The 27,850-nt window shown below is 33.3% G+C and overlaps 11 protein-coding genes and 1 long non-coding RNA gene across 18 annotated transcripts; 6 read left to right on the plus strand and 6 right to left on the minus strand.

The window, feature by feature from the left end:
* Window positions 1-35: 35 nt before the first annotated feature.
* Window positions 36-2,810, minus strand: LOC145730930 (prostaglandin reductase 1-like). 2 transcript variants are annotated; one of them, XM_081982458.1, is made up of 8 exons: window positions 2,653-2,810; window positions 2,466-2,596; window positions 1,896-1,998; window positions 1,566-1,745; window positions 1,388-1,506; window positions 866-1,020; window positions 701-803; window positions 36-313 (listed from the first exon to the last, which is right to left on the minus strand). In XM_081982458.1, the coding sequence occupies exons 2-8, from the start codon at window positions 2,569-2,571 to the stop codon at window positions 75-77; spliced, it is 1,005 nt and encodes a 334-aa protein (XP_081838584.1). In that variant the 5' UTR covers window positions 2,572-2,596; window positions 2,653-2,810; the 3' UTR covers window positions 36-74. The 2 variants fall into 2 exon arrangements, with proteins under 2 accessions (XP_081838584.1, XP_081838585.1); XM_081982459.1 differs by having other exon boundaries at window positions 36-304; window positions 2,466-2,733.
* A 330-nt stretch (window positions 2,811-3,140) lies between these two features.
* On the minus strand, window positions 3,141-11,526 carry Nrt (Neurotactin). 3 transcript variants are annotated; one of them, XM_081982447.1, is made up of 11 exons: window positions 11,301-11,526; window positions 10,096-10,227; window positions 9,846-9,982; window positions 9,646-9,778; window positions 9,310-9,591; window positions 9,116-9,254; window positions 8,883-9,064; window positions 8,625-8,831; window positions 6,792-6,996; window positions 6,424-6,646; window positions 3,141-5,541 (listed from the first exon to the last, which is right to left on the minus strand). In XM_081982447.1, the coding sequence occupies exons 1-11, from the start codon at window positions 11,509-11,511 to the stop codon at window positions 4,951-4,953; spliced, it is 2,442 nt and encodes an 813-aa protein (XP_081838573.1). In that variant the 5' UTR covers window positions 11,512-11,526; the 3' UTR covers window positions 3,141-4,950. The 3 variants fall into 3 exon arrangements, with proteins under 3 accessions (XP_081838573.1, XP_081838575.1, XP_081838574.1); XM_081982449.1 differs by lacking the exon at window positions 11,301-11,526 and adding an exon at window positions 11,106-11,260; XM_081982448.1 differs by lacking the exon at window positions 10,096-10,227.
* A 144-nt stretch (window positions 11,527-11,670) lies between these two features.
* On the plus strand, window positions 11,671-12,419 carry LOC145730934 (uncharacterized). Its single transcript, XR_014178712.1, has 2 exons — window positions 11,671-12,201; window positions 12,254-12,419. It is a non-coding gene; the product is annotated as an uncharacterized LOC145730934 (long non-coding RNA).
* On the minus strand, window positions 12,311-13,727 carry LOC145730927 (polygalacturonase-like). Its single transcript, XM_081982455.1, has 5 exons — window positions 13,392-13,727; window positions 13,128-13,339; window positions 12,956-13,079; window positions 12,707-12,907; window positions 12,311-12,658 (listed from the first exon to the last, which is right to left on the minus strand). The coding sequence occupies exons 1-5, from the start codon at window positions 13,681-13,683 to the stop codon at window positions 12,393-12,395; spliced, it is 1,095 nt and encodes a 364-aa protein (XP_081838581.1). The 5' UTR covers window positions 13,684-13,727; the 3' UTR covers window positions 12,311-12,392.
* A 685-nt stretch (window positions 13,728-14,412) lies between these two features.
* Window positions 14,413-15,156, plus strand: LOC145730482 (uncharacterized). The gene is made up of 2 exons (XM_081981697.1): window positions 14,413-14,838; window positions 14,893-15,156. Exons 1-2 carry the CDS (start codon window positions 14,413-14,415, stop codon window positions 15,154-15,156), a joined length of 690 nt encoding a protein of 229 aa, XP_081837823.1.
* Window positions 15,157-15,195: 39 nt separating this feature from the next.
* LOC145730928 (uncharacterized) lies at window positions 15,196-16,980 on the plus strand. The gene is made up of 2 exons (XM_081982456.1): window positions 15,196-16,574; window positions 16,669-16,980. Exons 1-2 carry the CDS (start codon window positions 15,744-15,746, stop codon window positions 16,927-16,929), a joined length of 1,092 nt encoding a protein of 363 aa, XP_081838582.1. The 5' UTR covers window positions 15,196-15,743; the 3' UTR covers window positions 16,930-16,980.
* A 187-nt stretch (window positions 16,981-17,167) lies between these two features.
* LOC145730174 (uncharacterized) lies at window positions 17,168-19,507 on the plus strand. Of its 2 annotated transcripts, none has more exons than XM_081981231.1 (7): window positions 17,168-17,584; window positions 17,734-17,910; window positions 17,971-18,295; window positions 18,349-18,594; window positions 18,651-18,887; window positions 18,944-19,169; window positions 19,225-19,507. In XM_081981231.1, the coding sequence occupies exons 1-7, from the start codon at window positions 17,395-17,397 to the stop codon at window positions 19,375-19,377; spliced, it is 1,554 nt and encodes a 517-aa protein (XP_081837357.1). In that variant the 5' UTR covers window positions 17,168-17,394; the 3' UTR covers window positions 19,378-19,507. The 2 variants fall into 2 exon arrangements, with proteins under 2 accessions (XP_081837357.1, XP_081837358.1); XM_081981232.1 differs by having other exon boundaries at window positions 17,169-17,584; window positions 17,809-17,910.
* A 129-nt stretch (window positions 19,508-19,636) lies between these two features.
* On the minus strand, window positions 19,637-21,770 carry LOC145730178 (programmed cell death protein 6-like). Its single transcript, XM_081981236.1, has 4 exons — window positions 21,440-21,770; window positions 21,222-21,328; window positions 20,427-20,695; window positions 19,637-20,365 (listed from the first exon to the last, which is right to left on the minus strand). The coding sequence occupies exons 1-4, from the start codon at window positions 21,493-21,495 to the stop codon at window positions 20,264-20,266; spliced, it is 534 nt and encodes a 177-aa protein (XP_081837362.1). The 5' UTR covers window positions 21,496-21,770; the 3' UTR covers window positions 19,637-20,263.
* A 141-nt stretch (window positions 21,771-21,911) lies between these two features.
* On the minus strand, window positions 21,912-23,540 carry LOC145730177 (protein C3orf33 homolog). Of its 2 annotated transcripts, XM_081981234.1 has the most exons (5): window positions 23,411-23,540; window positions 23,202-23,356; window positions 23,083-23,142; window positions 22,713-23,024; window positions 21,912-22,650 (listed from the first exon to the last, which is right to left on the minus strand). In XM_081981234.1, the coding sequence occupies exons 2-5, from the start codon at window positions 23,283-23,285 to the stop codon at window positions 22,360-22,362; spliced, it is 747 nt and encodes a 248-aa protein (XP_081837360.1). In that variant the 5' UTR covers window positions 23,286-23,356; window positions 23,411-23,540; the 3' UTR covers window positions 21,912-22,359. The 2 variants fall into 2 exon arrangements, with proteins under 2 accessions (XP_081837360.1, XP_081837361.1); XM_081981235.1 differs by lacking the exon at window positions 23,411-23,540 and having other exon boundaries at window positions 23,202-23,395.
* Window positions 23,541-23,654: 114 nt separating this feature from the next.
* LOC145730176 (protein AAR2 homolog) lies at window positions 23,655-25,020 on the plus strand. Its single transcript, XM_081981233.1, has 3 exons — window positions 23,655-24,154; window positions 24,211-24,535; window positions 24,592-25,020. Exons 1-3 carry the CDS (start codon window positions 23,746-23,748, stop codon window positions 24,995-24,997), a joined length of 1,140 nt encoding a protein of 379 aa, XP_081837359.1. The 5' UTR covers window positions 23,655-23,745; the 3' UTR covers window positions 24,998-25,020.
* A 123-nt stretch (window positions 25,021-25,143) lies between these two features.
* Window positions 25,144-26,700, plus strand: Rheb (Ras homolog enriched in brain). Its single transcript, XM_081982330.1, has one exon. It carries the CDS (start codon window positions 25,480-25,482, stop codon window positions 26,038-26,040), a length of 561 nt encoding a protein of 186 aa, XP_081838456.1. The 5' UTR covers window positions 25,144-25,479; the 3' UTR covers window positions 26,041-26,700.
* Window positions 26,701-26,885: 185 nt separating this feature from the next.
* On the minus strand, window positions 26,886-27,813 carry Coq7 (ubiquinone biosynthesis protein COQ7, mitochondrial). 2 transcript variants are annotated; one of them, XM_081982328.1, is made up of 4 exons: window positions 27,653-27,813; window positions 27,415-27,602; window positions 27,190-27,366; window positions 26,886-27,136 (listed from the first exon to the last, which is right to left on the minus strand). In XM_081982328.1, the coding sequence occupies exons 1-4, from the start codon at window positions 27,745-27,747 to the stop codon at window positions 27,036-27,038; spliced, it is 561 nt and encodes a 186-aa protein (XP_081838454.1). In that variant the 5' UTR covers window positions 27,748-27,813; the 3' UTR covers window positions 26,886-27,035. The 2 variants fall into 2 exon arrangements, with proteins under 2 accessions (XP_081838454.1, XP_081838455.1); XM_081982329.1 differs by having other exon boundaries at window positions 27,415-27,597; window positions 27,653-27,810.
* Between the last annotated feature and the right edge of the window lie 37 nt (window positions 27,814-27,850).

Consider the following 27,850-nt stretch of genomic DNA (forward strand, 5'->3'; position numbering starts at 1 on the left):
ATTATGGCTTACTTTGGTTTTTATAACATTTCGAATCGAAGCAAGAAAATATGTTTTTATTAAAATAATAAATATTACACTTTAACTATTGCTTTCCCAATATTGCCACCTCTAAGCATGTCAGTAAAGGCTTCAAACATGTTGGCAAATCCCTCAGTGACAGTTTCTTTGTATTTTAACTTTCCTTGTTTAATCCACTCTAGATTCTGCTGAAACGACTCGCTCCACCGATTCCTATAGGCCACATTTTGAAAACCTTGCAGTTTCAACTGTTTAGTTATAAAGGGACGTTGAATAGGCTCAACTAAAATTACTAAACTTAGTATAGGTATACAATTTGTATAGCGAAAGTCAAACAAAATTACAAGGACGTTATGTCAGCACAAATTGCATTCTTGCCAACGTGTAAATTCATTTTTAATTCTGACGTTAAAACTCTAAAATTAGCATTGAAATCTTACAAAAAATTTAATTTGACTTTTTTCTAACTAAGAACCAGTAGAATCAAGTGTTGTATTTAGCGATATACGCTCATTGCTACCAATAATCCAATTACAGTCAAATGAAAATAATTTTCATGCAAGTTATATTAGTACCTATAGTTATTATCGTCTATATTGATGGGAAAAATTTGTGACGACCTCATCCTAATTTTGTTTGTTTTTCGGTATAGCCGAATTATTGGGGATTTTAATAATACTTTTAGCTACTGCATCGTTGTAACTCGATATAGATCCGCAGGCACTAATTCGGCCAAACGTTTTCATATTGTTCAGTACTGCTATTGTGACTTCACCACCCACCTGAAAGTTGACATATTTTTTTGATTTTTGATTTGAAATTTACACTTTTTTATGTAAGTTACATTGTCGAAATATAAGTCTACACCTTCTGGAGCAATAGTTTGCAACTCTGTAGCAACGTCTTGATTTTTGTAGTTTATAAAATGGTCCAAACCTAATTCTTTGGTCAGCCACTGTCCTTTTTCATCCGAGCCGGCTATACCAATTACTTTCAAACCTGTACAGAGTATTAAATTGTAATGTATAACGTAAACTTGTTACAAATTTTGAAGGTATATTCATCTCAATAAACGATGAAAAACAACTAATTATCAAAATGTCCACAAGTGTGTCTCGTTTCCAACTTCATATTTAATTATATTAATACAAAAAACAGCATTTCCTAAGCATAAGAATTGTTTAAATTATTTTGATGATTTCGAACTGTAAAATATACTGTTTCAGATTTTTTTTCATCATTTTCGGAGATTTAGTAAACCCTCTATGTCTGTAATATGTGATGCACATTAACATCCTCCTTATATAAAAATAACCAGAATAATTATTAACATTCTGCTCAGATTTAAGTTTTAGTAGGTAGTTGCCTTTGATTTTTGCAATTTGGCTAACGTGACTTCCTACAGCTCCTGCTGCTCCACTGACCACCAGGATCTCTCCAGCTTTCGGGTGTAAAATGTCTTGGAGTCCAAAATAAGCGGAATTGCTACGGAGATTGAAAGATTAAAGTGACAGTAAATTAAATTTTATATCGCAAACTATTACCCGGGCATTCCTAACATTCCAATTGCTAAAGACAAGGGCAGGCCATGCAAATCAGGCACCAGTAAAACTGGCACACCACTGGGAGAAGGAGTACCATTGGAGATGGTGTGCGTTCTCCAACCAAACTGGGCTGCCACGTATTTTCCAATTGAAAAATTTGGGTTTTTGCTCTTCACTATTCTGTAATACTTACTTAAGATAGAAACGTAAAACCAACATACCGCAAACGCATTATAGTTACTTTCTTAACAAGTGCGGGAATTAGCATTATCTCTATAGATACTAATATAGGTATAGACATATACATATAAACTTAAAGATGGTAATTACCGTGCTACTTGAGTTCCTACCATTGTAGCATTGAGGGGAAAATTGTTAACGTATTTTCGTTGGTACGGGTCCACGCTAAGGTAAACGGCTTCAGCCAAAAACTCTGAAAATGACATATTTTAGAGGAAATTTGCTGACAGAAAAAGGACAATAGGAATTGATAGAATCAAAATATCATATAGGTTTCAGCCTTGGTAATGTAAAATTGACAATAGCGGTCATTGCTATACAGGGTAATTCAAATTTGACCCTCACCATTTGGAATTTCGAAAACTATAAGAGATATGAGAAAGTTTAAACCGGGGCAAAGTTGCGCAATTTAAAGCTCAGCCAAATGCAGTTTTAAAAATTTTGATTTTCCGAGTACTTCCGAATGTATCCGAAAAAAACTGAAAATTTGATTTTTTTCACCAAATAGTACCTTTTATTCTGTTTTTAGTAATGAATAATATGATTTGCTTGTCTCGAGATAAAGTTCAGTTCGTCTCGGCGAACTACCTAATTTCTTGACAGAAATCAAACACTTTCGTGATGGCCGTTACATAAAAAAACGTTTAAAGTTGTACTTACCGCCATCTCTAAGTGGTGGAAGTTCTTCTTCCTGCAATTCCAAGTCAGTCTGAACAGGAAATCCTTCAAACCGCTTTACGAGAACATATTTTGTAGCTTTCGTCATGTTTTCCAAGTTTACTTTAGGCGTCCTTAAAGTACATATAAACTTATTCAGTGTTTAGTGCTCCCGATTGTGTAGAGTTACTTATCATATTTTGTTATTAGATAATTTCAGATAAGCAATTCACCAGTGGCCTGCAGGTTGTGTGCGCCGTTGTTACCATACTACATACAGCTAAGCCAATAATTATTCGATTTTGTATTGTAACCTTGAGGATGAAGATGAACCTAAACTGTAATGTGCGGGTATATGTAGTTGTACGTTTAGTTTGACAACTTTACTGAATATTACAATGTCGTTAATGTGTTTTATTGAGTTTAAGCGACAGACAGTCTCTCACTAAATTTAATAGACTGGACATTTGCTAATAAATAAACGACATTATTATCACATTAATTATTGATGTTGCAAATTAAAACTTTTGATTCATATATATTTTGGAGAAATTTTGACAGTAAACTAGCTTCGGGTAGCATTATTATAAATATGATTAAATACATAAGTTTTTTTAATTGCCTCTCTTAGAATTGGCATCTTTTCAATCATGAGCAAAATAAAAATCTCTTTATACATACATTAATAAACATTTAATTGCGAAAGTTTTATTATACGGAAATGAAATGATTATAGAGTTATTTCATATTATACATTTACAAATGCTACTGTAGGTGTTCTTATTAACTAGTTACATAGAACAAAATTACCAATAAAATCGAACAGTCTTATAAAAGTTTATTTTTAAAGAAAACTATAAACTAGCTTTTCGATTAAAATAAATAAAGGAAACCTAGGGCGTGAGAATGAATAATGCCAAGCTGTTGAGAAATGGTCACCTATGATTGTAATACGAGTACCTATATACTTTGGTAAAAATCAGACTTTTAGGGTTTCAGGTCGTCAAAATTTAGTAAAAAATAACCAAATAGTTTATTATTGGCTATGCAATTAAAAACATTTTTTCAATATTTTATAATGTAGATATAATTATCTGGATATAAACTAAATTAATTGAGCCATAATAATACTCACATATGGGTGACATTATCTAGAGTTGTATTATCGAGTCGTAGCCAAAGAAATTTGGCATGTTCTCATAAAAGAGAAAGTAAACTGGAGGTACAGACACAAATGCAACACTATTTTCAAATCAAACCTGGTAAACTTACAACTATAGCTTTAAGCCTACCAATCACATTTATGAGACTACTAAATGCATATACTAAATTGCGATTATATTTATGTGGCATGTAAATTACCTATCAAAGATGCAAATGTGATAAATATGGTTCAATACATCATTAACGAAAAAATTGCATTTGTAGTCTAAGAGTATTTAAGCGGATAACAACAGAAACTTCTGTTAAGAATCTTACTATGGCTGGCTAAAAACCTTCAGAGGCTGCTTAAAGTTAATCAATAAAAGTTTAAATTTAAATAAAAACGCATAAATTATTAGTATAAATATAATCCAAAAATATGTTTTGCTTAAATTTTACTTAGGTTTATCCTATAGGCTTGTTCTCGGGTTCTCGCTTTTTTTAATAATATGTACATCTATTCAACTAAGTCTCATACCACTTAATAGAGTTTTTTTTTTGCAAATACATTAACAAACTTACTCGATGGGTATGTAACGTTCATGCAGTCTTGCTTTGGAACCTTAAAAATACCTTAGCAATATCAAAATTGTTAGATTTAAATTGTAATTTTCACAAAATCAAACGCAGGTGTCCCTTAAGTACATGAAGATTCGTTAACTAAAACTTTATCTGAGCACCGGAAAAACTGAATACATTTTCAAATTTGATTTATTTATTTGCTCAAAATTTGGTTATAGGTACAGTAAGTTGGCAACCTGTATTACCTACTAAATGAACTAAATGTAATGTAAAAATAAATAACTATACCGGCTTATCAAAAATAGATTTAGTCACCTCAGTAATTCGTCTTTCGCAACCATTAAAAACGAAAATTAAAATCTTACATGGTCAAAATCATGGCCGCTCTATTATGATGACAGTGTCACGTGGCTAGAACTCAGGTTTAAAGATAATATTGTTGAAAAAGAGTGTCTCTGAATTGGTGTCATAAACTGTAAGGAGAGGAAATACATTCAAAAATATGAGAAAAAGTTAATAACATACCCTCTTAAATGCCCCTTCCTCGAAAGACAAGAGGTCAAAGTTGAAAAAATACTAATGTTTTTTGTAATTTCTCCAGAATTTTTTGTAGTACTGAAAGCAAGTTTTGTAGGAATAGTCTTTTAAAAAACGCAGTTTTTCTAATGTAAGTCGATCGATTTTGCTTAGTAGTCGCGGATCATTTGGTTTGAAAATGTTTTTTAATATGGACACTTTGATTCAGTAGCTACTACACTACATCCTAATCTAAGGCCGCAAATCTCGGAACGATATTTTTCAAAGTCAAATAGTCGCATTCCGAATACGTGGAGTTGAGAAATATATCTTGATCGACTATCAAGACGTTCTTGTCCAAATATTTTTGGTTGATCTTACCGTACCAAACAAAATTATAAAACAGCTGTTGCATGGCTGGATAATATCTTTTTTGCTCTGGGGTTTTCGGCTCATATCGCCCTAAAATCGCCTCAATATCGGAATCGCTATCTGCCGATTGGGTCTCAAATCGCGTCTGGTTAACCACGTAGAAAGTTACGTTGTTCGTTTGCCTCCACATATTATACAAAGGACACGTAATGCGCACATCAGTGACTAACGTACTTAAACCACGATAAGTGGCCGGGTACTTTTTCAGTATTTCGTCGGTCAAGTTGCCCAAATAAGAGTCTTTAATATGTTGTCTTACAAAGCCTTCAGTCCAATTCGTGTGCTTAGATCGAAGTAACTCGGAGTCTGCCGCTTGAGCCGTAGAACCTAGAACCAAGTTCACTGGCAGGCTGTCCCTTGTTAGTACTTCGTTTGGACTTTCCTTTAGAAATTTACCATCTATAACCTGCAACGGAAAGAAAACACCTTGTAGAATTTGCGCTTTGTGAAATTCAAAACTGTCTAAATAGCTCCTCCACTACTTTTCGAGTAAAAAGAAGAGTGTACGTTAAAACATTGCTTCTTTATCCCTGTGTATATTACATTTTATTTTGATTGGTAACCTAATAATCACAACATTTTACGCAATATTATTCCGACTTTGCTAACGTGCGTCTGGCACAAAACCATGTTGATATTTTTAACAAGATTTTTATAAGCAGTCACTAACAAACAAATAATAAATCTTGGCTGTATTTGACCACATGCCACTGGTTAAATAAACTCAAAATTCGCTAAATTTTATTAGTTTTTCTACCAAAGACCCTGGTTTGGTGGGAAAAAAAATATATGACTGCGTTTCATAATCTAAAATCATTATCACATCAACATCATAAATTCATTGGCGATAGAAAACTAATTCCACTCAACGTTTAATAAATATAAATTAATTAAAATAATATTTTGAAATTATAACTGATTATAAATGCATCATATTTCAAAATTTAGAAGGTCATAAAACATTAAAATGAAATATGTACTTACTACTATGTCAGTAATTACATTACCCTGCATTCTTTTTTCGGCCGATGCTATAGACACCGGCCCTAAAATAGTGGATTGTACGATCGCAAAACAGTACGTGAAGTGAGTAGATACTTCACGTCCGTTTGAACAAAAAATGTTTTTTAGAAGTATTTAATATAATAGGTATATTATATGTATATAGAGCAATTATTATCTGATTCTCCCCACATTTATTGTACCGGTGTCAAAAACAAACCAATTGTATCCTAAATGTTAGATTAGTTCAAGTAAAAGATTAACTCTGATTTTCAGTTTTACTTACCAACCACTGCTGCTGTTTAGACGGATCCTCTTGTTGGGATGGCAAATCGGGTTGTGGTTTTCGCCAGGGATATTGCACAGCCTTAAACAGGGATTCTACGTCCTTACTTCGTAAACATTCCACATCTTCACATTCAATGTCTTTCAAAAAGCTTCTGAATTCCGCTTCGGACTCGCTACGAGGTTGTGAAGGGTAGATGGCTCCGCCTGACGATGCCCAAGCTCTATTGTAAAACCGGGATTTATGTTCAAAAGAGTGAATACAAAGAGTTCAAATTAATTAGGTACTTCAAGAATTGCTTTCTCAAAATCACTTTTTGTGTTTACATCACAAGACAAATTAAATGTATTAAATAGATATAAACCAACCTGACAAATTTCTTTTTTCCCTTATTTGACATTGTAGCCAAGGCCGTAACCAGAGTGGCGCCCGCCTTATGGCCGAATAACGTAACTGCATTTTTATCACCACCGAAGTATCCTATATTCAGTTGAATCCATGACAAAGCTTGCAATATGTCTGACAGACCGTAATTTCCTGATGTATGAGGATAATCATCCTTACTTAAAATATCTGAAAGGCGTAAAACCACTTTCAATAATAACTTAATCAAAAACAATTTTGGTTTGAAGGTTTCAAAATTGAAACATGGAAAATTCTCATCCACGGAAAAGAGACGCAATAAGCGTGACAACTGTGGTAGTGAATAAACTAATTAAATCCACATTGGAGACCACTAAACAAAAAAGTACCTAACTAACCGATAAAACAGCTCCTAAGCCAAGTCAATTTAACAAAGCTTGATTTAACCAGCTTTTGGCGGAAAGCCAACTCTTTCACAGGCAGTAATTTTAAAAGCAAAAAAAAAGGCTTAGGTACAGGGTTAAATAAATGTACCTAAACAACCTTTTCAGTTTTCAACGCCGTGAAAAGTTATACATACATCATATAATAGAATGCAAGTCTGAGCAAACCACACTTTATAGTTTTAGATTCAATTATCACTTTAAATTTTGGAATCCCTAATAATCATTTACCGAAATTCTACACTTTTATGCTTTTAAAACGAGATAAACATGTATGTGTACGTCATATAGATATTAAAATCTTGGCAATAAATCAAATGGGTGCGATGTTTTGCTGCATAGTTTATTTTCAAAAACTATTAAATTTAAATTTGATTTTCAGTCCTAAATTCTTAGACATTTAGCGACGACATTCTGCTAATGCTATTACCAATAAATTGAGTAATTATATAGAGGATGACTGAAGTCTTTAATTTATTTACAAAAACTATATTTAGATTATTTGTGTAACTAATAAAATGCTGAAAAAATATTGACCCTCTGAAACAAACGTCATTTTGCACTGGTAATAAAAACACGGGTAAACTAAAAAATCAATCATTATGGTGTTGAATTAGATTGCATAAACATTTAATCCAGAATTATCTTAATATACAGTAAAATAGCAGTTGAAACGATTTTCATTTTCCGACATTCAACACCGTGTTGTAAATAACGGTGAAACGAACCAGATTTCTAGGTTTGTATACAGACGTCTATAAATTAAGTTTTGATTAGCGAGATGAAGTTTATGTCCAAACAAAAACTGAGTTTTCCACCACTGTGTGCACCATTTACAGCACCCATCCATATCAGCAGTGGAACTATGTAAGGGAATAGAAAAGACATTTCTTTGCATGTCCTACTATAAGTCTGCCTTGTTTAAATCTTTGTTTCTATCTCTATCAAGCTACATAGTACCCCAACAGTACAGTAATCTTTGTCTCCCAATTTCATTTTCACGTATATGAAAAAATGGAAAATATGAAGTCACGTCAGCAAACATAACAATAAACGTCACCGCGATTTTAGACCCTACTCATTTTATTTAATAAAAAGTAAAAATTTCTATAAGAATATCGTTTGAACAAAAAATTTTGTATATTAGATCACCTTCCAAAGCGTTTTAAGTTTTTAAACGTAATATACTATTAGCAAGAAGTATTATTAGAACATATCAAAGCATTTCTAAACAGCTAAACAGTTTAACTAATCTTATTCTTTTTTAATCAGCGGAAATCACTATTTTTCTAAGTTAATCAATGCACTGATTTTTCCTTTAACAAGAAAATTAACACCAACCAAGAAAAAACAGTCAAATAAATCAGGTGCAGTATTCTTAATATAAGAACTTACCCAAAGATAAAAATCCCAAAGGACCCAATCTAAAATTAGGTCGAACAAATACCACACTCTTATTTCGAGCATATCTGGCCGATGGCCGCATTTTTCCAGGTGATCCACCCATTAAACTGTCAGCCCCAATTAATACCACCACAGGCAAAGATTTTTCATACCCCACCCATGGAGTAACAATATCCAATGTGAGACAATCTTCCACCCCTAAAAAGATTTATAAAACAAAGTTTGTAACTTAGAAATAAAAACTCTGACCAGAAACTGTTCCATTTGGCAAAAGCTGCACGCATGTGGGTGTGGCATTATGAGCTTTAAGAGTACCATTCCAACAGAAATCCAATTGATCCAAGGGCTGAGCGTATTTAAATCTTAATTTGCCTAAAGGAGGTCTGGCATAAGGGATGCCACGAAATGCATAAGCACTATCTTCCCTTTTTCTTTAAAAAAATGTTAAAAAACTGATATGATCGCTATTAGTCAAAACTCACCCCTCAACCGGACCACAACCATTTTGTGCCTCACGGTACAATTCATCTTCTACTGAAGAAGTTTTAGGAATATCAACAGGTACGCTAGATGTGCAAGCAACTATCACAATGACGACAATAAGAAACAATACTCCACAAACTGAAAAGTATCAGAGAATCTTTTATAAGAATCAGCCAAAAATAAAAACTTTTACCAATCGCCATTCTATATGCCCGCAGTTTCTGAAGTAGAGTTCTTTCTGAATTTGATTGCTCTTGTTTCTCCGCATCTTTTTTGTCATCTAAAGGTACAGTTTTTAGATCATTATTACTTTTGTCATCTAGAGTTTCCATAGAAGCTAATCCAGCTTGGTTTTGATTGTTAGTCAAATTTTGCGATTCTGAAGTTCGCTTCATTCTTTGAAACACTGACACCAGTGGCAGTCTAATTGTTTCAAGTAATTTCAGTCTATCTTTACTCTCGCCTAATTTTTCTCCTAAAAATAACACAGGTCAAAAATGTTGAAATACCAGATACGGTGTTAATCAACCTTCTTCATCGTCTCCCGTCTTATTTTTCTTAAAAGGATTGGGTAATTTGATTTTTGCTGGAAGTTCCTCAGTTTCTTCCTTGGTTTCTTTATCTTGCTCAATCAGTTCGGTTCCTTCAGCTGGATCATCTTCCTAAAATGATACTTTACAGTTACTAAACACTGTAGGTAATTATTGTATAGGGTGTGAATCACGTAACCTTGCACTGTTCCTTTGATTTACTTCTAGTAAAAAATCCAGGCATCTGAATACCACCAATTGGAATTTTTTTCGGTTTTACTTCCATTCCTTCCTTGACATCTTTTGGTCTTCTCTCCTCCCCTGACGTGACTATACCTATACAAATAATAAGAATAAAGGAAAAACAAATTCCATAACCGAAAAGTCCAGAATGTTAATCTTAAGTTTAATTTGATGTGTGTCGATATCATACATAAGTATAAACTAACCAATGGCACTCTTATGCTCATTTTCAACATTCAATATTTTTTCGCGCTCCTCTTCTTGAATACTTTTCTTGTCCTCATTTATAATTGTTGGTAACACATTCTCAGCAGGTGAATTACTTTGGCTCATTTTTTCTAAAATATAAATACTTGTTCAATATCTTATACAGGGTGATCTACAAGCTAAAAGCTACGAATTTGCTGGCGCACATCATTTCCTATTTTTCGTTGTGCATTTTTGGCGTAGAATCGACATATACAGTACGTTTTTTTTAACGAGCAACATAGGATTTTACCTGTAAAATTTTTAAGCCCATGTTATTTTGGAACTACACGTGTAAAACTTGACGGGTGTGTCTTTAGTACCCTGAAGCTTAAGTAAGTTTACCAAATCGCTCTAAAAAGTGTTTACAAACTAGCAAAAAATCATCTTTTTTCGAAAAGATTCTATCTTTCCCTGCTCCCTGTATGCATGATAGATGTTTGTGGTTTTTGATACTAGTGACATATTTTGACTGCATCACGGCCTTTTTTTTCCAATTTTGTAAATTATAAAAATTAGTAGCACAAAGCACACTAGTTACAAAACTAAACAACTATAAAACAAAAATTTAAAACAGCACCCGCTGTAAAAGTGGATTTGAGGGTCGCAAAACATCAGTGAAAGTGAGTACTTCAAAGGAAAATTTGACATAAAATTTTGTTATAACACTGGATAAAATTGGTTCTTGAAACTGCTTTAGGTATAAATTGATCAATTTCTTTGATATCAAACTGATGCGGTGAAATAGCGGCTTAATAAAGCAAATGTGTCTACCTAGGTATACAAATTAGGATAAATTAGTTGCTAAGAGTGAGAATAATAATAGAGACCAGTCAGAGCACCCACAATAAGGAAAGTTGACTGTAGGTAATAGGCAACTTCAATTCAATTTTTATTTTACAAGGCGACTTCATTCTTTAATACGGGACGAAAACCAGTCTATATTTTCATATTTAATACTAAAACATACCTCCAAAAACTTAAAATACCACAAATATAAAACAGTTGTTGTTTCAGCTCCTTTATGGAACATGGAACTATCGATCGATTTCCACATAAGGCCATTAAGATACTCAATTATACACATGCGCCAATAGCATAAAGACTATTCAAACCAGCTTTTAATTGTGTTATACTGAAATAAATATTAAATAAGAATACTTACGTAGATTTTTACAAATACTGCATTCACGAAAGTATAAAAAATTACCGACAACACCAAGAGCAATAACCAAACAAAGAACTCTGAAACAGGAAAATAAAACAGAAATCACCGGTTTACTGGCAGTGGCACCGTTGAATCGACCAATCAGAACGTAGCACAAATACCCTGCACTTTGCACTGTATGCACGACCATAACAAACACTAAACGCATAACGCATGCTCAAGTCCACAATCCACAAGCGCATGTTATAGGCAGGGTTGCCACTGTTGCCAGTTGCAAAATCGTGACTCGGTCCTAATTTTAAGTTGATTAAATCTACTGTGTATTCCTATTATACTAGGTACTAAGTACTATTATACAGGGTGTTACAAATTCGATGCATTAGCATTGCTATTTCAGAACAGCAAAGCTGGTTTTTTAGGTACTTTTTGAAATTCAATATGTCGGTAACATGAGGAGCTACAGAGGCCATTTTTAATCCATTTTGTAGTATTTGTTATGCTTTTTCGAATTTAAATAAAAGAGCTACGATTTTTCAAAAAGTAAAAAAATGCAATTTTTGCTAAAAGTGCAATTTTGGCAATTTTTTATTTTGCTCCAGGAGGGTTCTAATGCACAGCAAAAAACATATTTATACTAAAGGACCTTAATTTAAGTGAAATAAGTACAAAAAAAGCACTTTAAAATTTTTCATTTTTCACAAAAATTGAAAGAATGGGGTATTAGGGGCCTAATTTACTCCCTTACTTGACAAGATACGTCAAAATGTCATAGAAATCAAAAGATAGTGCAGATTACAAGCTTTCCAAAAATATCCCGATTTGAGTTGATTGGTCATACCGTTTGGCCGCTAGAGGGCGTCAAAGTTGCTTCACTATTGAGCTTCAAGATGCCCTAAAAGTAAACTTAGAAAAATTGAATTAACTATACTTAAAAATGTTTTTTTTTACAGCAATCCAAAGTCACACAAAGGGAATACCAGAGAAACGTCACAAAAGAAGTATCAAAGTTTTTGTAGTATTATTATTATATATTTTTAGTTTTACTGTGATAGATGGTTTGGAATAGATTTCTTTTATTTATTAAAACTTTCAGCAGGTAAAACCTTCAGGTATGTAACCTGTGCAGTTTTTAGGAGACGCTCCCAGTATTTCCACATCTACCCATTTCCAATCGAAACAGCCCTCATCGGCGCAAAGTATAAAAACGGGCACAGCCCCATTCTGAACATTTCCATGTACATTTATGAAATTTAAATCGTAGATTTTTACACTGTTTTCTGGCGATCCATCGATAACTTGACCTTCTGGTAGGCTTTGATAGTTTTGTTGAATGTTAATACCATAGTATTTGCTATCTGAAAAGTTAAGTTAGTATGATTACAAAAAAAACCCTATCACCTAACCTAGTATAGTAACGTCTTGGTAGGTGATATTTTGTAAAAGTCCTGATTGGCTACCCACGTGAGTTTTCACGTGAATACCATTTTCAGCATTGGTTATCAGCGAATCAGAAATATGAACGTTTTTCAGTATTTCACCTTCACCATTTATAGAGATACCATGACTGCCGTGACAAAATAAATTTCGTACTGTTATATTCTCTCCTGAAAAATAATTATATAATAATCATTTCCTATACAGCATCAACTTACCGCTAGTAATAGCAATGCAGTCATCTTGGTTATATACTTTAGTGTTTTCCAGAAGAAGATTGTTGGTATTAGCCATGGTAAAACCATCCGTATTGTGTGCAAACTTTCCTTCAGGTGCTACACCCTAAAACCAAGTCGTTAACACAAAAGAAACATTTGTTTGCAAACTTACTTCATCTCCTTCTAAAACATTCAAGTACCAATTGTTAATTGTTAAATTATCGGAACCTCTAATCATAACGCAGACTACTGGACAATTAAGCAAAGTCAGGTTTTCCATTACTGCATTTACTGCAGTTATTTTAATAAATTTTGGTTTTGTGGTATTACCCCAAGTGCCCCGACCGTCCCAGTACAATGGACCATTTCCATCCAAGACAGATCCTAAATTGTTGCATTATTTTTGACACTGTAGTGTATAAACACACACATTTACCTTCTTCGCCTCTAAGAATAAAATTGCTACCATTAATATGAACGAGTGGACCACTCCAAAATTCCTGCTCAAATGTGGTATTTCGTCGAAATGTTACTCTACTCCCATTTCGAATATTTAGTGTGAGTTGGTTTCCTGCTGGTACTATAACATTGTCGATTACAATGTTAGTACAAGTTTTCAGGGCGTTTTCTACATCATCGTACTCGTTAACTACACACTCTGTATCATCGGCTCTTATGGTAAAACAAGTAACTAGAAAAATGTAGAGACAGAGCTTAATGGTCGTCATTTTGTTGGCGTTTGTATGTAAGGGAATATAGTACTGTGTTTAATCTTACTATTATACCTTAAAAACACTTTAGGGCCAGTGAAGAGGTTTGTTGACAGCTAATACGAATAGGAAAGAATTAACTAATCAAATTTATCTATTAAAAATAAAACACGTAATGAAAACCACTCTGCTCTTCAGCCTATTTAATAAAATTACTGTAATGAATTAAACGTAAATAGATACATACAAAAATAGCTGTATAACGATAGTAATCATAATAATGCACAAAACATATCGATATACGAAGCTGCTTTTTAACAGACTAGTGTTAACAATATGGAGAGACAATTCGTCCAACATTTTTTAACAGTTTTTACAAAAATATTGCAGTTTTGGGCCATTTTGCCTTATCGTAATTCCGACAAACTTATTTTAGTTGGAAAAAATATACTTTTGATGTCAACCCTTCTGCTACTCTGCGTATATTCTTTTTATCTTACAATCGTTCATGTCTACCCTAAACTAAACGCCATACACATTCCAGTGGATATTTTGAAATTTGTGACGATCACCTTATCGCCACTCACTTATTTTTTGATGGTGATCTGGAGAAATAAAAAATGGACCAAAATTCTTGACATGCTGGAAAAAGTCAAGATAGAGAATCTCATAAACCGGAATAGACTCATTTTCTTGCTCTCATTTATGGTGTACCACCATTGGCTACTGATTTCATACCTGTGTACAATGTTAACGCATGAAGAAATAAATTCCGCCGTACAAATAGTGCAGAAGTTTCCGTTGGCCGTGTCCCTGGTGACCATACATTATGAAGGATTTTGCGCAATTACTATATATCTTTGCAATTTAACCATTATGGGACAGTTAAGAAACATTAAAGTATCTTTAGAGAAACTGCAACCGAATAAACTATCTTCAGTCAGCTCCTTGAAATGTACCAAACGACTGTATTTAAATGCAGTGGAAATGACTTCGGTGATGAATGAGTACTTTGGACCGAAACTATTGATTAACTTTGCTAATAGTTCCATTAGATTATTATGGGTTCTGACTTCTTCGATTCAAATTTGGAATCCAGACCAAATTACTAATATGTTGGATAGCAATTGGGATCATTTTTATAAAGCAGCCGCTATAGCTATACTTGGTCTGGTTCGTATGATAGCATACAGCAAAATTACCAGGAAAATTCATATACTTTTTCAGATACCAGCTTTCATAATTACCATGTCATGTAACAAAATATTGAAAAAGGTGGAAGATTTGATTTCCAAATGCTACGAGCTACAATACAAATATCCACAAGGATCGTACGAACAAAAGGAACTTCAAGCGTTTTGGATCTACGCTACCAGGAATCGATTATCGTTAACTGCCCTTGCATTTTTTGAAATTCAACCTTCAGTTTTGTTAGGTCTAGTTGGATCGATAACCACCTATTTTATTGCTCTAATACAATTTAAGGCTTAATAATTTAGTTATCAAGAAAAAATAAATAAAATTGCTGAAATAAATGTATGTTTTTTTTACTGGTCTACATTAAGCTCTTTAAGAACAAGAAAGATTAATTTGATGATTTCTTGCATTTGAGAAATACTTTGACTTAAAATCTAATACATCAAAAGAAAATTTAGAAGTACTTACTAATTAAAAATATCACAAAACTTTCTTACTTTTACCTTAATTAATTGAAACCCCATAAAATACTAAGCAATAGCTCTGACATGCTCTTCTCCATTAACCAAATTATATGAAATGGACACATTTCTTTACACGTGCTGGCCTTATTAAGCGTTCTAATCTACAATTCATTTATTTATTACTGATAAAAATAATAAATGCTCAAGCTGACACGTGTTTTTACAATTATTTCAAAGATGTCTGTTTACTAAAATAAGGTCAGTTAGTAGAATGTTCAGTATTTAACAATTGAAACCCCCAAAAACATCTCCGATGCAGTAATTGAGCAATTATTTCCTTTATCAGTCAATTTAATTATTATACCTAGTAAATGACGACAATTTTCAAATAGTGTTGAATTGTCTGGCACTTTAAATATGAACAGTTCAATTTACAGTTATTTTCTAAATGTCTTCTTTAGATTTAACGGAGTGTTCTCTGTTTTGCCGTATCGTAACTGGGAAAAACCGAGCAAAAAACCGTTTTTATTAGCTGTCAAAAATGCTGCGATGATGTTGCTTATGGTGTTGTTGTTTATCTATATTAGCGCCGATAACAATTTCAATTCTGACATGAACTCAGTCAGCGTCCAGATATTTCACTTAGGAAACGTACTTAGTTTGTTGCTGTGCTTAAGTTATCTGAAACATCTACTCTTAGATATGAACAGCAACAAGCTGGAACGACTGGTTGAATTAGTAGATCAAGTTAAACGTAACTACCATCTACATCCTAAATGGATCACTGCGTCCATGATCCATTTTGTAATTCTTCATATCAGCGTTGGAATTTTTTTCAGTTCGACACACAAAATTAAGAATGACTACTCATTGCACCAGGCCATAATGTACTTGGTACAAAGCGTCGGTTTTTACTACGAATATTTAGGAGCCAACACTTTCCTACTGTTAAATCTAGTGATTATAGATAAACTACTACAAATCAATGCGATTTTAAAGCAGCTACATCACCATCAACTATCCGCATTGAATTCAGTTAAGAACGCAAAACGATTGTATATTTCTATAGTGGATATTACTAGAAGTTTAAACGAATATTTTGGACTAAAAATTCTGTTGACTTTTGGAAATGCATTGTGTCGAGTGCTGTTTCTTTTGTTCATTCTAATTCAAAACAGCAGCGATAAATCTATTAGATTTGATTGGTCTACCTTTGGTCTCACTTTTGTTCACATCCTAATAGGAATGGTAAGAGAAGAAGTACATTCAAATAATAAAAAATCATGACTGATTATCATTTTGTGTTCCCAATTAATTGAGTCAAAACTTCTATTTTTTGTAGTTACCAGTGTACATAACTACCACGTCGTGTGCAAATATAACCAGGTACGCACGCTTTATTAGTACACGTTGTTACCGGTTACAGTACCAGTTTCAACACGACTGTTATGAGCAAAGAGAAATCGAAGCGTTATGGCACTTTATAATAGAAAATCCTCCATGTTATGTAGCCATGGGGTTTTTCGAAATACAACCACGAACTATGTTAGGTGTTTTTGCTGCCGCTATTACATATTTTGTAGCTCTCTTACAATTTAAGTAGATTTGTTACTGTAAAACGTGAGATTTTCTAAAAAATAAAAACTTAAATGAGTATTGTATGTATATTATTTCAACAAAAATCTAAAATAAACGTTCTTGTTTTGTCGCTATATTAAGATTGGACAAATATGTAATATAAACAGGAAAAGGTCAAATGTCGTTATGGAAATGACTTTTCCAATCCTCGAGGAAACCTTCTATTGCAACTAAAATTAGCACACACTTGCGCATTCGATTCAGTTTACAGCCTCTGATCTATAACATCCCTTGTGCTGCTGATTTTTCGTTTTAAAAGCACTATAAACATCGCGTTTGTAGTTAAAAAAAAACAATGATAATAGACAGTGTTGGTGTATTAAAAGTAGAAATGTATATACAAACAAATAAGTCGGTCATTTAGAGGTTTATAGCGGTGGCATAGTATTAAAACGGGATCAATAACGCATTTTAGCGTGGGAGATTCAACATGAGCGCTGCCCTCAAAAACTCACCACGAACTAGAAGACACAAACAAAGGCCTCTCGAAAATATGAAACAAGAAATTGTCGCCCAAGTGCATAAACAAGTAAAATCCACAACCAGTTCGGACAATGACTACGCCAATTCCGAGGATAACTTGGATGTGCCAAAAAGTGACAAAAATGAAAATTATAGCGGTAAGTTAAATGATGAATTTTCACACACCAAAGTATACAATACAAACACAAAAGATATCAATATAAATTCTTAAAAATAATTAAATTATCACAGCTTTTTATCTAAAGTTTATATTTTTACTAGAACATTATGTAACAATAATTTATAGTGGTCCATACACCGAGTAGGGAGATATCAGTGGACGGGGAAAGCCAAATAAACTCTAAAATATTATCTTTAATAGAAACGGAGATGAAACAAAACATCAAGCAATCGCACTTTACCGAATCCAGACCGCAAAGTTTAAGTTTTTACGAAGACGAAAAAATGCCAGAAGAACTGTCCGGTGAGTTGATTTTCACAATTCTGACGATACCATCAATCTTTAACATGAACATGCATTTAGGTAATCTTGAGTTATTAAGTCCGGAAGAGAAGAAACACTACAAAAAACGAAAAGAGTACGCTCAAATTGACGTGGACGAGCGAAACGCTTATAATGCCATACAGGATTTGTACAGTTCTCGTGATCCGGACGAAGTGTTAACTACCAGTAAAAAATCGTCAAAATCGCGTAAAAAGAAGTACGGAGAATCGGAAACGGGGATCGGAAACAGCCGGGAAATGATGATACCCAAGGAAAAACGAAAAAGCAAGAAGAAACGCAGGGAAGTCTCACCTGGTTCAGCAATGGAAAATACGACAAAACGAAAACATAAAAACCGTATTAGGTTAGTTAGATTTTTCTTAATGGAACCCTGTGCCTAAAAGGTTTCATTTTCAGGGATGAAGACCACCAAGCAAAATCTGACGTGACATTGGCATTGGAAGAGTTGCAAGATGACGTGTTTGAAAACACGCCCGAAGATTTCGGTAATAAAGTAGAAAAAATGAAAAAAAGCCCGCGACGTTCGGATAAAATCTACGTACAAAAAAAGTCGAGATTTGAGGAAGTTAGCAGACACAGCAATATACCCTTAAGTAGGCAAAGCGCTCAAGACTTAGATTCATTAAGTAATTTAGACAAAAGGTAATCCGAATGTTTTGTAAACGATTCAGCAGGTTAGTTTATCTGAATTGTTACAGACTTACATCGCGACACCCTGTAGAAATAGCCATAGTCTTCCAAAAATGGTGGATGAGAGTCTCATCGCTCTGCCATGGATTATTAAGCGGCATAAGTTTAGGTCATTGGCTCTATTTAGTGTCTAATGTTGAAGCTCAAGACCAAGCTTTTCTCAATCATTACGCTTATTATAGTGATATCTATGTGGCGCTGTTTTTTGCTTTATGCGTCTTCTGCATTATTTCAGTTTTTGATCGGTAAGTGTACTTACTACTAGAGGAAGTTGACACAACACTTACAACAATAATTTCAGAATGGACATAGGACATTTAAAAACGCACGACCTAACTGAATTTTTTAAACAGAAAAAATGTTCATTCTTGGTGTTTGTCTATATGACCTGTCTGGTTTTACACTTATCGTCAACACCTTACGACGAAAAATTGTCGTTATTGGCCTATAAAAATCATACGGATCTTGAGGGTAGAGGAAACAACACAAAAATGGACACAGAAAATGACATATTCGATGAGCAAATGGTGAGTACTTTGTCATCTCATCCAATCAGTCAGTCCTTGCTTACTTAATTTTTAGATGACTTATTCTGAATTGAAAACCTGGAATCATTTATCCCTGTGGAGGGCTCTTTTAGCTTTCATCGCTTGGTTGGTACTAGGACTCAATGCTCCAGAGGACCGACTCTACAATCACATAAAAAACATGGAGGAATACCTGCCGGAAAAATAATATACCATCCGCGCAAACAAAATGAACGAAAAATATCTTGCTATGTGATAAAACGTTCTATATTTTTTATTATACTTTTTATTGTTAAAAGCGGTTAAACTGATTTCTATTAAAAAAATAATTATACTCTCGATCTATGATTGAAATATCATTTAATATTTAACTCATTAATATAAGGAACACAAATGTTGATGTAGTTTCATTGAAATTTCCTATAAATAGAGTGACGTTAAGGGTGTATAGGCAGCTTCAACACAAGCACAGCTTAATAAACATTTATTGTAACGAAAATGTTTCAAAATAGTAGCAGGAAGTAACATCTAAAAACTATAACAATTTACAAACTACTAAATGGGAATTAAAATCAAAAAGGCATAAGTAATAACACAACATAAACTATATAGATAGATCATTCGAGATGTTCAAATTGAAATCGACTATATTAGATATTGACAGTGAAAAAGATAAGTTACAAAACTATTTATAGGGACAAAGTAAAACTCACTGTACAAAAGTGTTAATAGTAGAAAAATTACATATAAAAATACTTAACTTACACTAAAATTTGTATTGTTGGCAACATTTTTGAACTGAATAAATTACCATTGACAAGGATAGTCAGTACTGCCTATAAATAGTTTTTCAAAATATTTGGATTTTTGATTTCATAAAAGAATTTGTTTTCTAACTTCAGTAAATTTGCTCCTCACATTTCCAAGGCTAAATGAATTTATGGTACAACTGGCAATGTGATTAGCAAATAAACTAATTCTGTAGTGACAGCTTTATTCATCCATTGAGGTAGTGTATAATAAAGTTATAAGAATAAACTCCTCTACCTGTAAGTGTAGTAATATAATATTTTATGTAGCAATATTAGATCCCTTCAAATTTTTAAACTAAACACCATACTTAAGAACTGCTCATAATGAATCGTTATAAATCCGTCTTGGTCCGTATCATATTGGCGAAAAGCTGCAGTTAGTGTCTGGAAAAAAAATTATTACTGTCATGGTAAAAATACATTCAGAGCAAGCATGTAAACCTACATAGAGCACAATAGAGGCTTGTATAAAATCATCAAATAAAATGGTGCCATTTCCATGTCTGTCAAACTTCCTAACCATAGTACTGATTAGACTATCAGAAAGGCGATAACCAAATGATGTTAAAGCAGTCTTTAGCTCTTCTCTATCAATGTTGCCTGAATTGTCGCGATCAAACGATCGAAAACAACTCTGCCAGTCTGTTACATATTTCCACAAGGCTCCAAAATCCTCAAAACTTATTTGACCTTTATTCTGGCGGTCAAACATACCTAAAATTGTTATGGATTATGGAGAAGTCAACTATTTACTATAAGATATGAATAATAAGACTACAAAAAACTGATTTTATGCTATTGATGTTTTGGTTCTTGTAATGCTTTTGAGAAAAGGATTTTCTTTATTAAAGCCTCTCAACAAAATAAATGTAATAACCTATTTGGGTTCTCAGTGCATCCCAATTACAATATATATTTCTAAAACATAGATACTTTATTTCAATAGTATTGTACATACAAAATACATAAAGCATGCACAAGAATATCATGCCAGTCTTGTATGTCTGGTTGCATAATCAAACACACTCTTTGTGAGGTTATTTGACAGCAGGTCTATTGGTACTTACTACTTGTTGTCATTTACAAATCAAATAGTTATATGTCACATGATAAGTTGTCTAATAATGTCAAGAGCACAGGTTGTGCTTCTTTTTACACACCTTGTCAATCCTACTTTTTAAGCCACTGTATACAGTATAAATATATCTTGCAAAGTTTATTTATGTTTTACATTTCTTACCAATCATAAGCCTAACTGTTTCTGGATTGAAAGGACTCCAAGTACCATTAGAAAGTGCTTGTTGTAGCTCATCAGCACTTATAAAGCCACTTCTGTCTTTGTCCACTCTGTAATACAAATTTACATATTGGAATTATAACTAAAAACAACTGATAAGATTCCGTATACCAAGTTATCTCAAATTCAAGAAGTAATGGCAAAAACAACATAATTATTACCTTTGAAATACATCCCATAAGAATTCCCTACTGGGCATAGGAGATTGAAAACTCATGTTTTATCTGTTTCTTTCTTATGTATTTCACTAAACTGTCTCTAAACTTTACCAGTATGCAAATAAAATAAAAACAATTAACAGTATTAACTAGTATTAGCACAAATGGGTTAGGTACGATCGTTTTGACTAAAAGTAGGTTACTTTACTTTTTTACTAGCCTACACAAAACGCCTTAATTTATAGGAGGAATGTTGAAAATGTGTAAATTTGTATGACTCAATTTTTACTTGAAAATGAACATTAACATAAAAATAATAAAAATGAACAAATATCATCAAAATCTGACATCTGACACTGACAGCGAGATCTGCGTGACAGGCTCAGCTCATCAGAAACCACTGAGCTCTGTAGCGTACATGGAAAGGCAATGCAATGTTAGTAATGTACAGAGCCATCTGATATAAAAACACAGAAACATTTCAAAGGTTTATTGTTACTTAAATAATTCAAAAGTTGATGAACCAAAAATTAACCTTTATCATGATTATGAATACCACAATTTCTAACAATATTATAAAATGACCTAAAAACTAAACAACAATTTAAAATTTATCCTAAGCCTCTAGGAATCAATATTAGGCACTTAAAATTTGTTCTAACAGCTATGAAACCCTCAATTATTAATAATAAAAAAAAACTTATGGTAAAGAATAGGGAAGGAGAAGGAAATTTTCTACTACAGCATCCATTCAATGTTGAAAAATTTTAACTTTCTCCAGTACCAAACCAGTACAATAATTCATTGAAATCGTCGGTAACTACGTAACTTTTAGTAAAAAAGAAAAATTGTACAATATTGTAAACACCCACACATTGGAACCCAATCAAAATACATTCACTCACTACGACAAAAAACCTTTGCTATGTGGGTGACAACTTTGAAACCCTTTTGAAGCTTTTCATGGCAGTCTCAGGTAGGGTTTTAGAGAGTTCTTGCAGCTGTTTGATGAAATTTTGTATTGCTTTTTTCGTGGGTTTAATATAATACTTAAAACCTAATTTTTGGCGTAAGGCAAAATTTTCTGCGGCCTGCAATCGTTTAAAATAAATGATAAATGATGGGTCTAGTGATAGAGGAGGTTTGACAGGTTCCACTTGTCCAAATCCTATTCTCAACAAGGTCTCACCCACATTCAGGAGATTTTCATTTTTCTAATGAATTAACATAAAAAAACAGTCCTGGTTGTTAATTAAAAGTGAAATGAAGAACTTACAGCATTTTTAGGCTTGTGAACCAACAACACCTGACAGTGTACAGAACTGCCATCTTTACTAATTGGGATAAACTTTACTTGTTGGCCTGCTACTATTGCCTGTAGCCAGTTTAATCCAAGTCCAGTGACTTGGACACCAGAAATCTTAACAGGAAGTTGTCCAGTTTTAATAAATGGAATATCCACCAGAGGTTTATGTTCAACCATTAGAAGAGCGCCATTTGGGTCAATCCTTTTAACCACACCTGACAGTTCACGTTTTTCTTGAATAAAATGTACAGGAATATCTCCTGGCCTTTTAAATTTACTAAACTAAATAAAGTATTTTAGTAAATAAGTATAGATTTGAGTTTACATTAATCATACTCACTGGACGTACTTTACGAATAGCTACAGTTAGACCAATGAGAGCTACTGAATAGCACCCAATCTGGAAATATATACAATAGGCATAATTTTGGTAGCTAGGTATTATTTCTTTTAACTTACATGAACACCTTTAATATCCTTTTCTACAAGATTAGCAAATCTGTTAAGGGTATCAGAAATCTTATCCATTTTTCTAGAGTGCATCCAACCAACTAAAAATATCAAAGCATTGGACCAAAAATAAAGATTACGTAGAAAATTGAAGCAGTAAACCACTGAAAAACCAACCAGTTAGTAAAAATAAAAATTACATCACAAGATGTAAAAACCTTGAAGAAAACGGAATTTTTCTTTAAAATGCAAGACTTGACATTTCAGTAGTTAAATGTTAAATAACTGTTTGAGGTTGAGGTTACGTAGTTGTAAAGTGACCAGTAGGTCACAATAGTCACATGTTTGTTTGTTATTTCGGTTTATCACGTGATATGCAGCATTAAATCTAGCAGACAGTCACCTGACATTTTTGTACCATTTAGCAACAATCAAAAATGTGACATATGTTTGCTATTGACAGAGTTTGTTTTGTTTACATTTGAAAATTTTGTGAGGTTTTAAAGTGTGTTTATAAAATTAATTTTTTTGATGTATCTACCACAATTCCGCAATGGAAATTGATCAGCTAACTGCTCGTAAATTATTTGAAGAAGGTGGCTTCCTGGTTTTCTTAGGGGTGCCAGAAGGTACCGAATTCGGGATCGATCTGAAATCATGGAACACGGGAGGAAAGTTCAGGGGTGTAAAAATGATCCCGCCAGGACTACACTTTATATTCTACAGTTCAGTCAGTAGTACTGGGGATGTTGCGCCTCGAACGGGGTTTTTTCATTATTTCAAAAAACAGGAATTATTGGTTAAAAAGTGGGATAAGTTGGCTGAAGGTATCAGCATCAATGATGTTCCACAAAGTGAAGTGGTGGGTTTGAAAGAGAACATCAAGTCGTTGGATCAGTTTTTAGGTCCTTATCCTTATAATATTTGGGAAAAGTGGAAAAGTCTTAGTTCAAATATAAGAGGTTGGTTCAGTTTCAATAATTGACTTGAGTTACAGAACAAATATATTTTTTTTAAGAAACTTTGGTGAAACAGTTAATGCCAGATAGTGGTGTGGTGAGTTCTGCCTTAGAACTTGAACCTTGCTTAGATGCTGATAGGCCTAGAGGAGTGAAAGTACCTGATATTGACAGTGAGTCACCAGGTCCATCAAAAAGAAGTAAGTCTTCATCAGGTTCAGATGATGATTTTCTGCCTGATCTGAAGGCTAAGGCAGGAACAGCATTGAAATTGACTCAATTTCCTACTAAGCTATACCCAGATGGATCAACTCCATCTGAAGTGACTCAACATTCTTTGGACTCTTCTTACTTGTTTGAACAGTACCTCACCTGTTATAAAGAGTCAGTATAGATCTCAATTTATTGCATTGTACATTTGCTAATATAAGATATTTTAGATCCACAGATATTTTAGGAGAACTGGAGTTTTGTTACATATGTTTTCTAGTTGGGCACAGTCTGGAAGCTTTTGAGCAATGGAAAAAGATTTTTGGTATATTCTGCTCTTGTGAAGTTGCACTGAAAAAATACAGGAGGTTGTATGATCAGTTCATCTCAGTGATTGAGGTTCAGATTCAGGAAACACCCCAAGATTTTTTGGCTGATATAGTTTCAAACAATAATTTTGTTTATATTAAATTAAGAGACTTATTTAGATTTGTAGCAAGTTCAGATGTTGATGGAAAATTTAAATGTAAAGCAGATAGACTGAGACATAAGTTAAGTAGTTTGTATCAGTGGGATTTTAGTCATTTAGATTCAGAGGATGACGATGAAGCTCCTGTTGTTGTAACATTAACCTAATTAATAAACAGTTTTATATTAAACTAGTGATTTATTTCAGTTGTATTTAGAACAAAAGATCAACATTTTCAGTTATTTCTGATAGATTTTAAATAATGGCAACCCCGCAAATCTAAAACTGACATATGACATAGCACAAATCTGTTATTCTGTCAGTGTCAAACGCCAAAAAAGCTTCTCCAAAACAAAAAGCAAAAGCCCCTATCCCTCTATTACAAAAAATTCTCAAAATCCTGGGCAGGACGGTATTGTTTATACGTTTCCCTTTAATATTAGCCTCAGGTTGTAAAAAAAAACGGTACAGCGTTAGTAGACAACGGTCTACCGGCGTTGTCCTGTAACGATATTCGGCCTTTTGAACTGTGCGACATTCCTTTAATTGCGTTGTTCAATAATATTTCCATTACTCACACTGAAACTTGAATGTGTTTTTTTTCTTAAGTGTTGGTGTTTTGTATAATTCATGCAGCGATAGGACTCGTATGAGCAAAATGCCTCCTCCGAAGCAACGGAAAATTGCCATAATGGGCTACAAATCAGTGGGAAAATCCTCACTCAGTATCCAGTTTATTGAAGGTCAGTTTGTGGACTCTTATGATCCTACCATTGAAAATACCTTTACAAAAACGGTGAGAGTGAATTCTCAGGACTATGAAATCAAACTGATGGACACTGCCGGTTTAGATGAATACTCTCTGTTTCCTTCCCAATATGTTCTCGATGTGCATGGCTATGTGCTAGTATACAGTGTTACCAGTGTCAAGTCTTTTGATGTAGTCAAATCACTATATGATAAGTTGTTAAATATTACTGGAAAAGTGCAAGTACCTATTGTTCTGGTAGGAAACAAAACTGACCTACATTTAGAAAGGCAGGTATCTTCAAGTGATGGAAAAAAATTGGCTGATGACTGGAATGCAGTTTTCATAGAGACCTCAGCTAAAGAAAATCTGTCAGTCTCAGACGTATTTCATTTACTACTCACTGAAATTGAAAAGGCTAATGGCAATACAGGCGATAAATCTAACTGTTCCATATCTTAATTATTAATTTATAATTTTTTTTAGGGAAATTGCTAGTCTTTAAGTGCAAATAAGTAGATATAATGTGGAAGTTAGGGGATTTTCTCAGTGACTGTTTTGTACAAAAGACTATATTTTCAATCCACCATATTTTGTTAGTTCTTAACAAAAACTGTGTTATGTTTGATAATAGATTTGAATGTTTTTGTGTATCTATGTTTGTGACTATATTGGTTGGTTTATATACATTTTGCTGTAGGTAGTGTAGTTTAGACAAACACTTTGAAATCTGTATTTATGCTCTTTGTATATTGTTGCCATTATTATTCCTGTTATTAAATAAATAACAATAATATTAATAAATCCTGATGTGCCACATATTGCCCAATTTTTAATCACACATAGTGGAATTAAATGTGTTCAACTTTCTATATTAATTGAATTGTACCATTTCAAAAATGTTCATAAAATAAATGAACAAAATAACAAGGAATTGGCAGATTATTTATATTTACTGTGTTGTTATTGTACATAATTAAATAATAGCAAGAGTGTGTTTCACACATTATAATGCTTACCCTCTTGGTAGTTTAGCTTAATATGTTCTGAATGTTAGATTTACTATGATCACTGTGAAATAACTATGTTATCCCTAAAATACATATATTTTTCATTCTAAAATACTGGTTTATTTGTTTAAAAATTTTAAATCTGTAGCAAATCCTTTTCTTTTATACTTCAAATTGTTAGGTATATCCAACACTTCTTTTGCATTATAGATTTTAGAAAAAAACATTTCTTTACAAAAAGTAGGAACTAATGCTGTCACTGTAATTCTGTGAATGGTTTTATGAAATAGTCATAAATTTATTATATTAGGTATATTACATATTAACAGTTATATACAAGCCTACATTTATGAATTTCTGATAAAAACAGTTGTCAAAGCAGATTTACTGTAACTGCCAATGTATTTCAAAAACAAATTTTTACATTTTTTGTACTTTACATTTTAATTACACTGTTTTTGAAATAGCTATGGCAATTTTACATCCTGACTTAATGGTATCAGATAGAAACTTGTAAAAAGGAGCTTGTTCTGCACCATGATCAATACCTAAACAAATCAGTCAAGTTATTTTTTTTTAGGTGAACAAGTAGATTTAGTACCTGTGTCATGGTGTTCCTGCTCTTCATCCCTAAATTTGGTAATCACTTCCATTAATTCTTTATTAGTTTCTGGATCTTCCAGTAAGGTTCTGAGTTGATCATTATAGTGTTCTACAATCACAGTTTCCACTGCTACTGTGCAAGCCATTGCAGCTTTTTCTCCCAGCAGTGCTGAGCCTATATAGGATCATTAGTTTAGAAGGAAAAGTCACTTGATTTAATTACCCGCGCCCAACATAAACCCTGCAACATTCCAAATTGGTGTCATTACTGTCGGTCTAACTCTATATTTTTTTATCAACTCCTCAAATTTAGCTCTGTGGCCTTTCTCTTGGTCCCACATGTGCTGAATTAGGGGGCCTTTAGAGGAGCTGCCAAGAACGGCCATTTGTCCTGCGTATATTCGGTCTGCCCTACAACATTACCCTGAATCCCCTAGTTATTTGAAAAAGGAAAAACTCACCCCAGTTCGCCAGCATGATCTACGCGGATTATTTCGTCTAGAACCGCTTTGCTGCTATAGCTACGGGTAAATTTCAGTGTCCGACCCAAATTCATTGCTTTTTAGGTTTTTTAATTTTTTGATTGTTTTGTTTTTGGGTTACTTAAAAATTCAAAAAACAGCTGACTATGACAGTGAGAAACATGAACCGGGAGCAGG

Source organism: Ips typographus, linkage group LG6 (assembly GCF_016097725.1).
Source record: "Ips typographus isolate SLU linkage group LG6, UJ_Ityp_2.0, whole genome shotgun sequence".
NCBI lineage: Eukaryota > Metazoa > Arthropoda > Insecta > Coleoptera > Curculionidae > Ips > Ips typographus.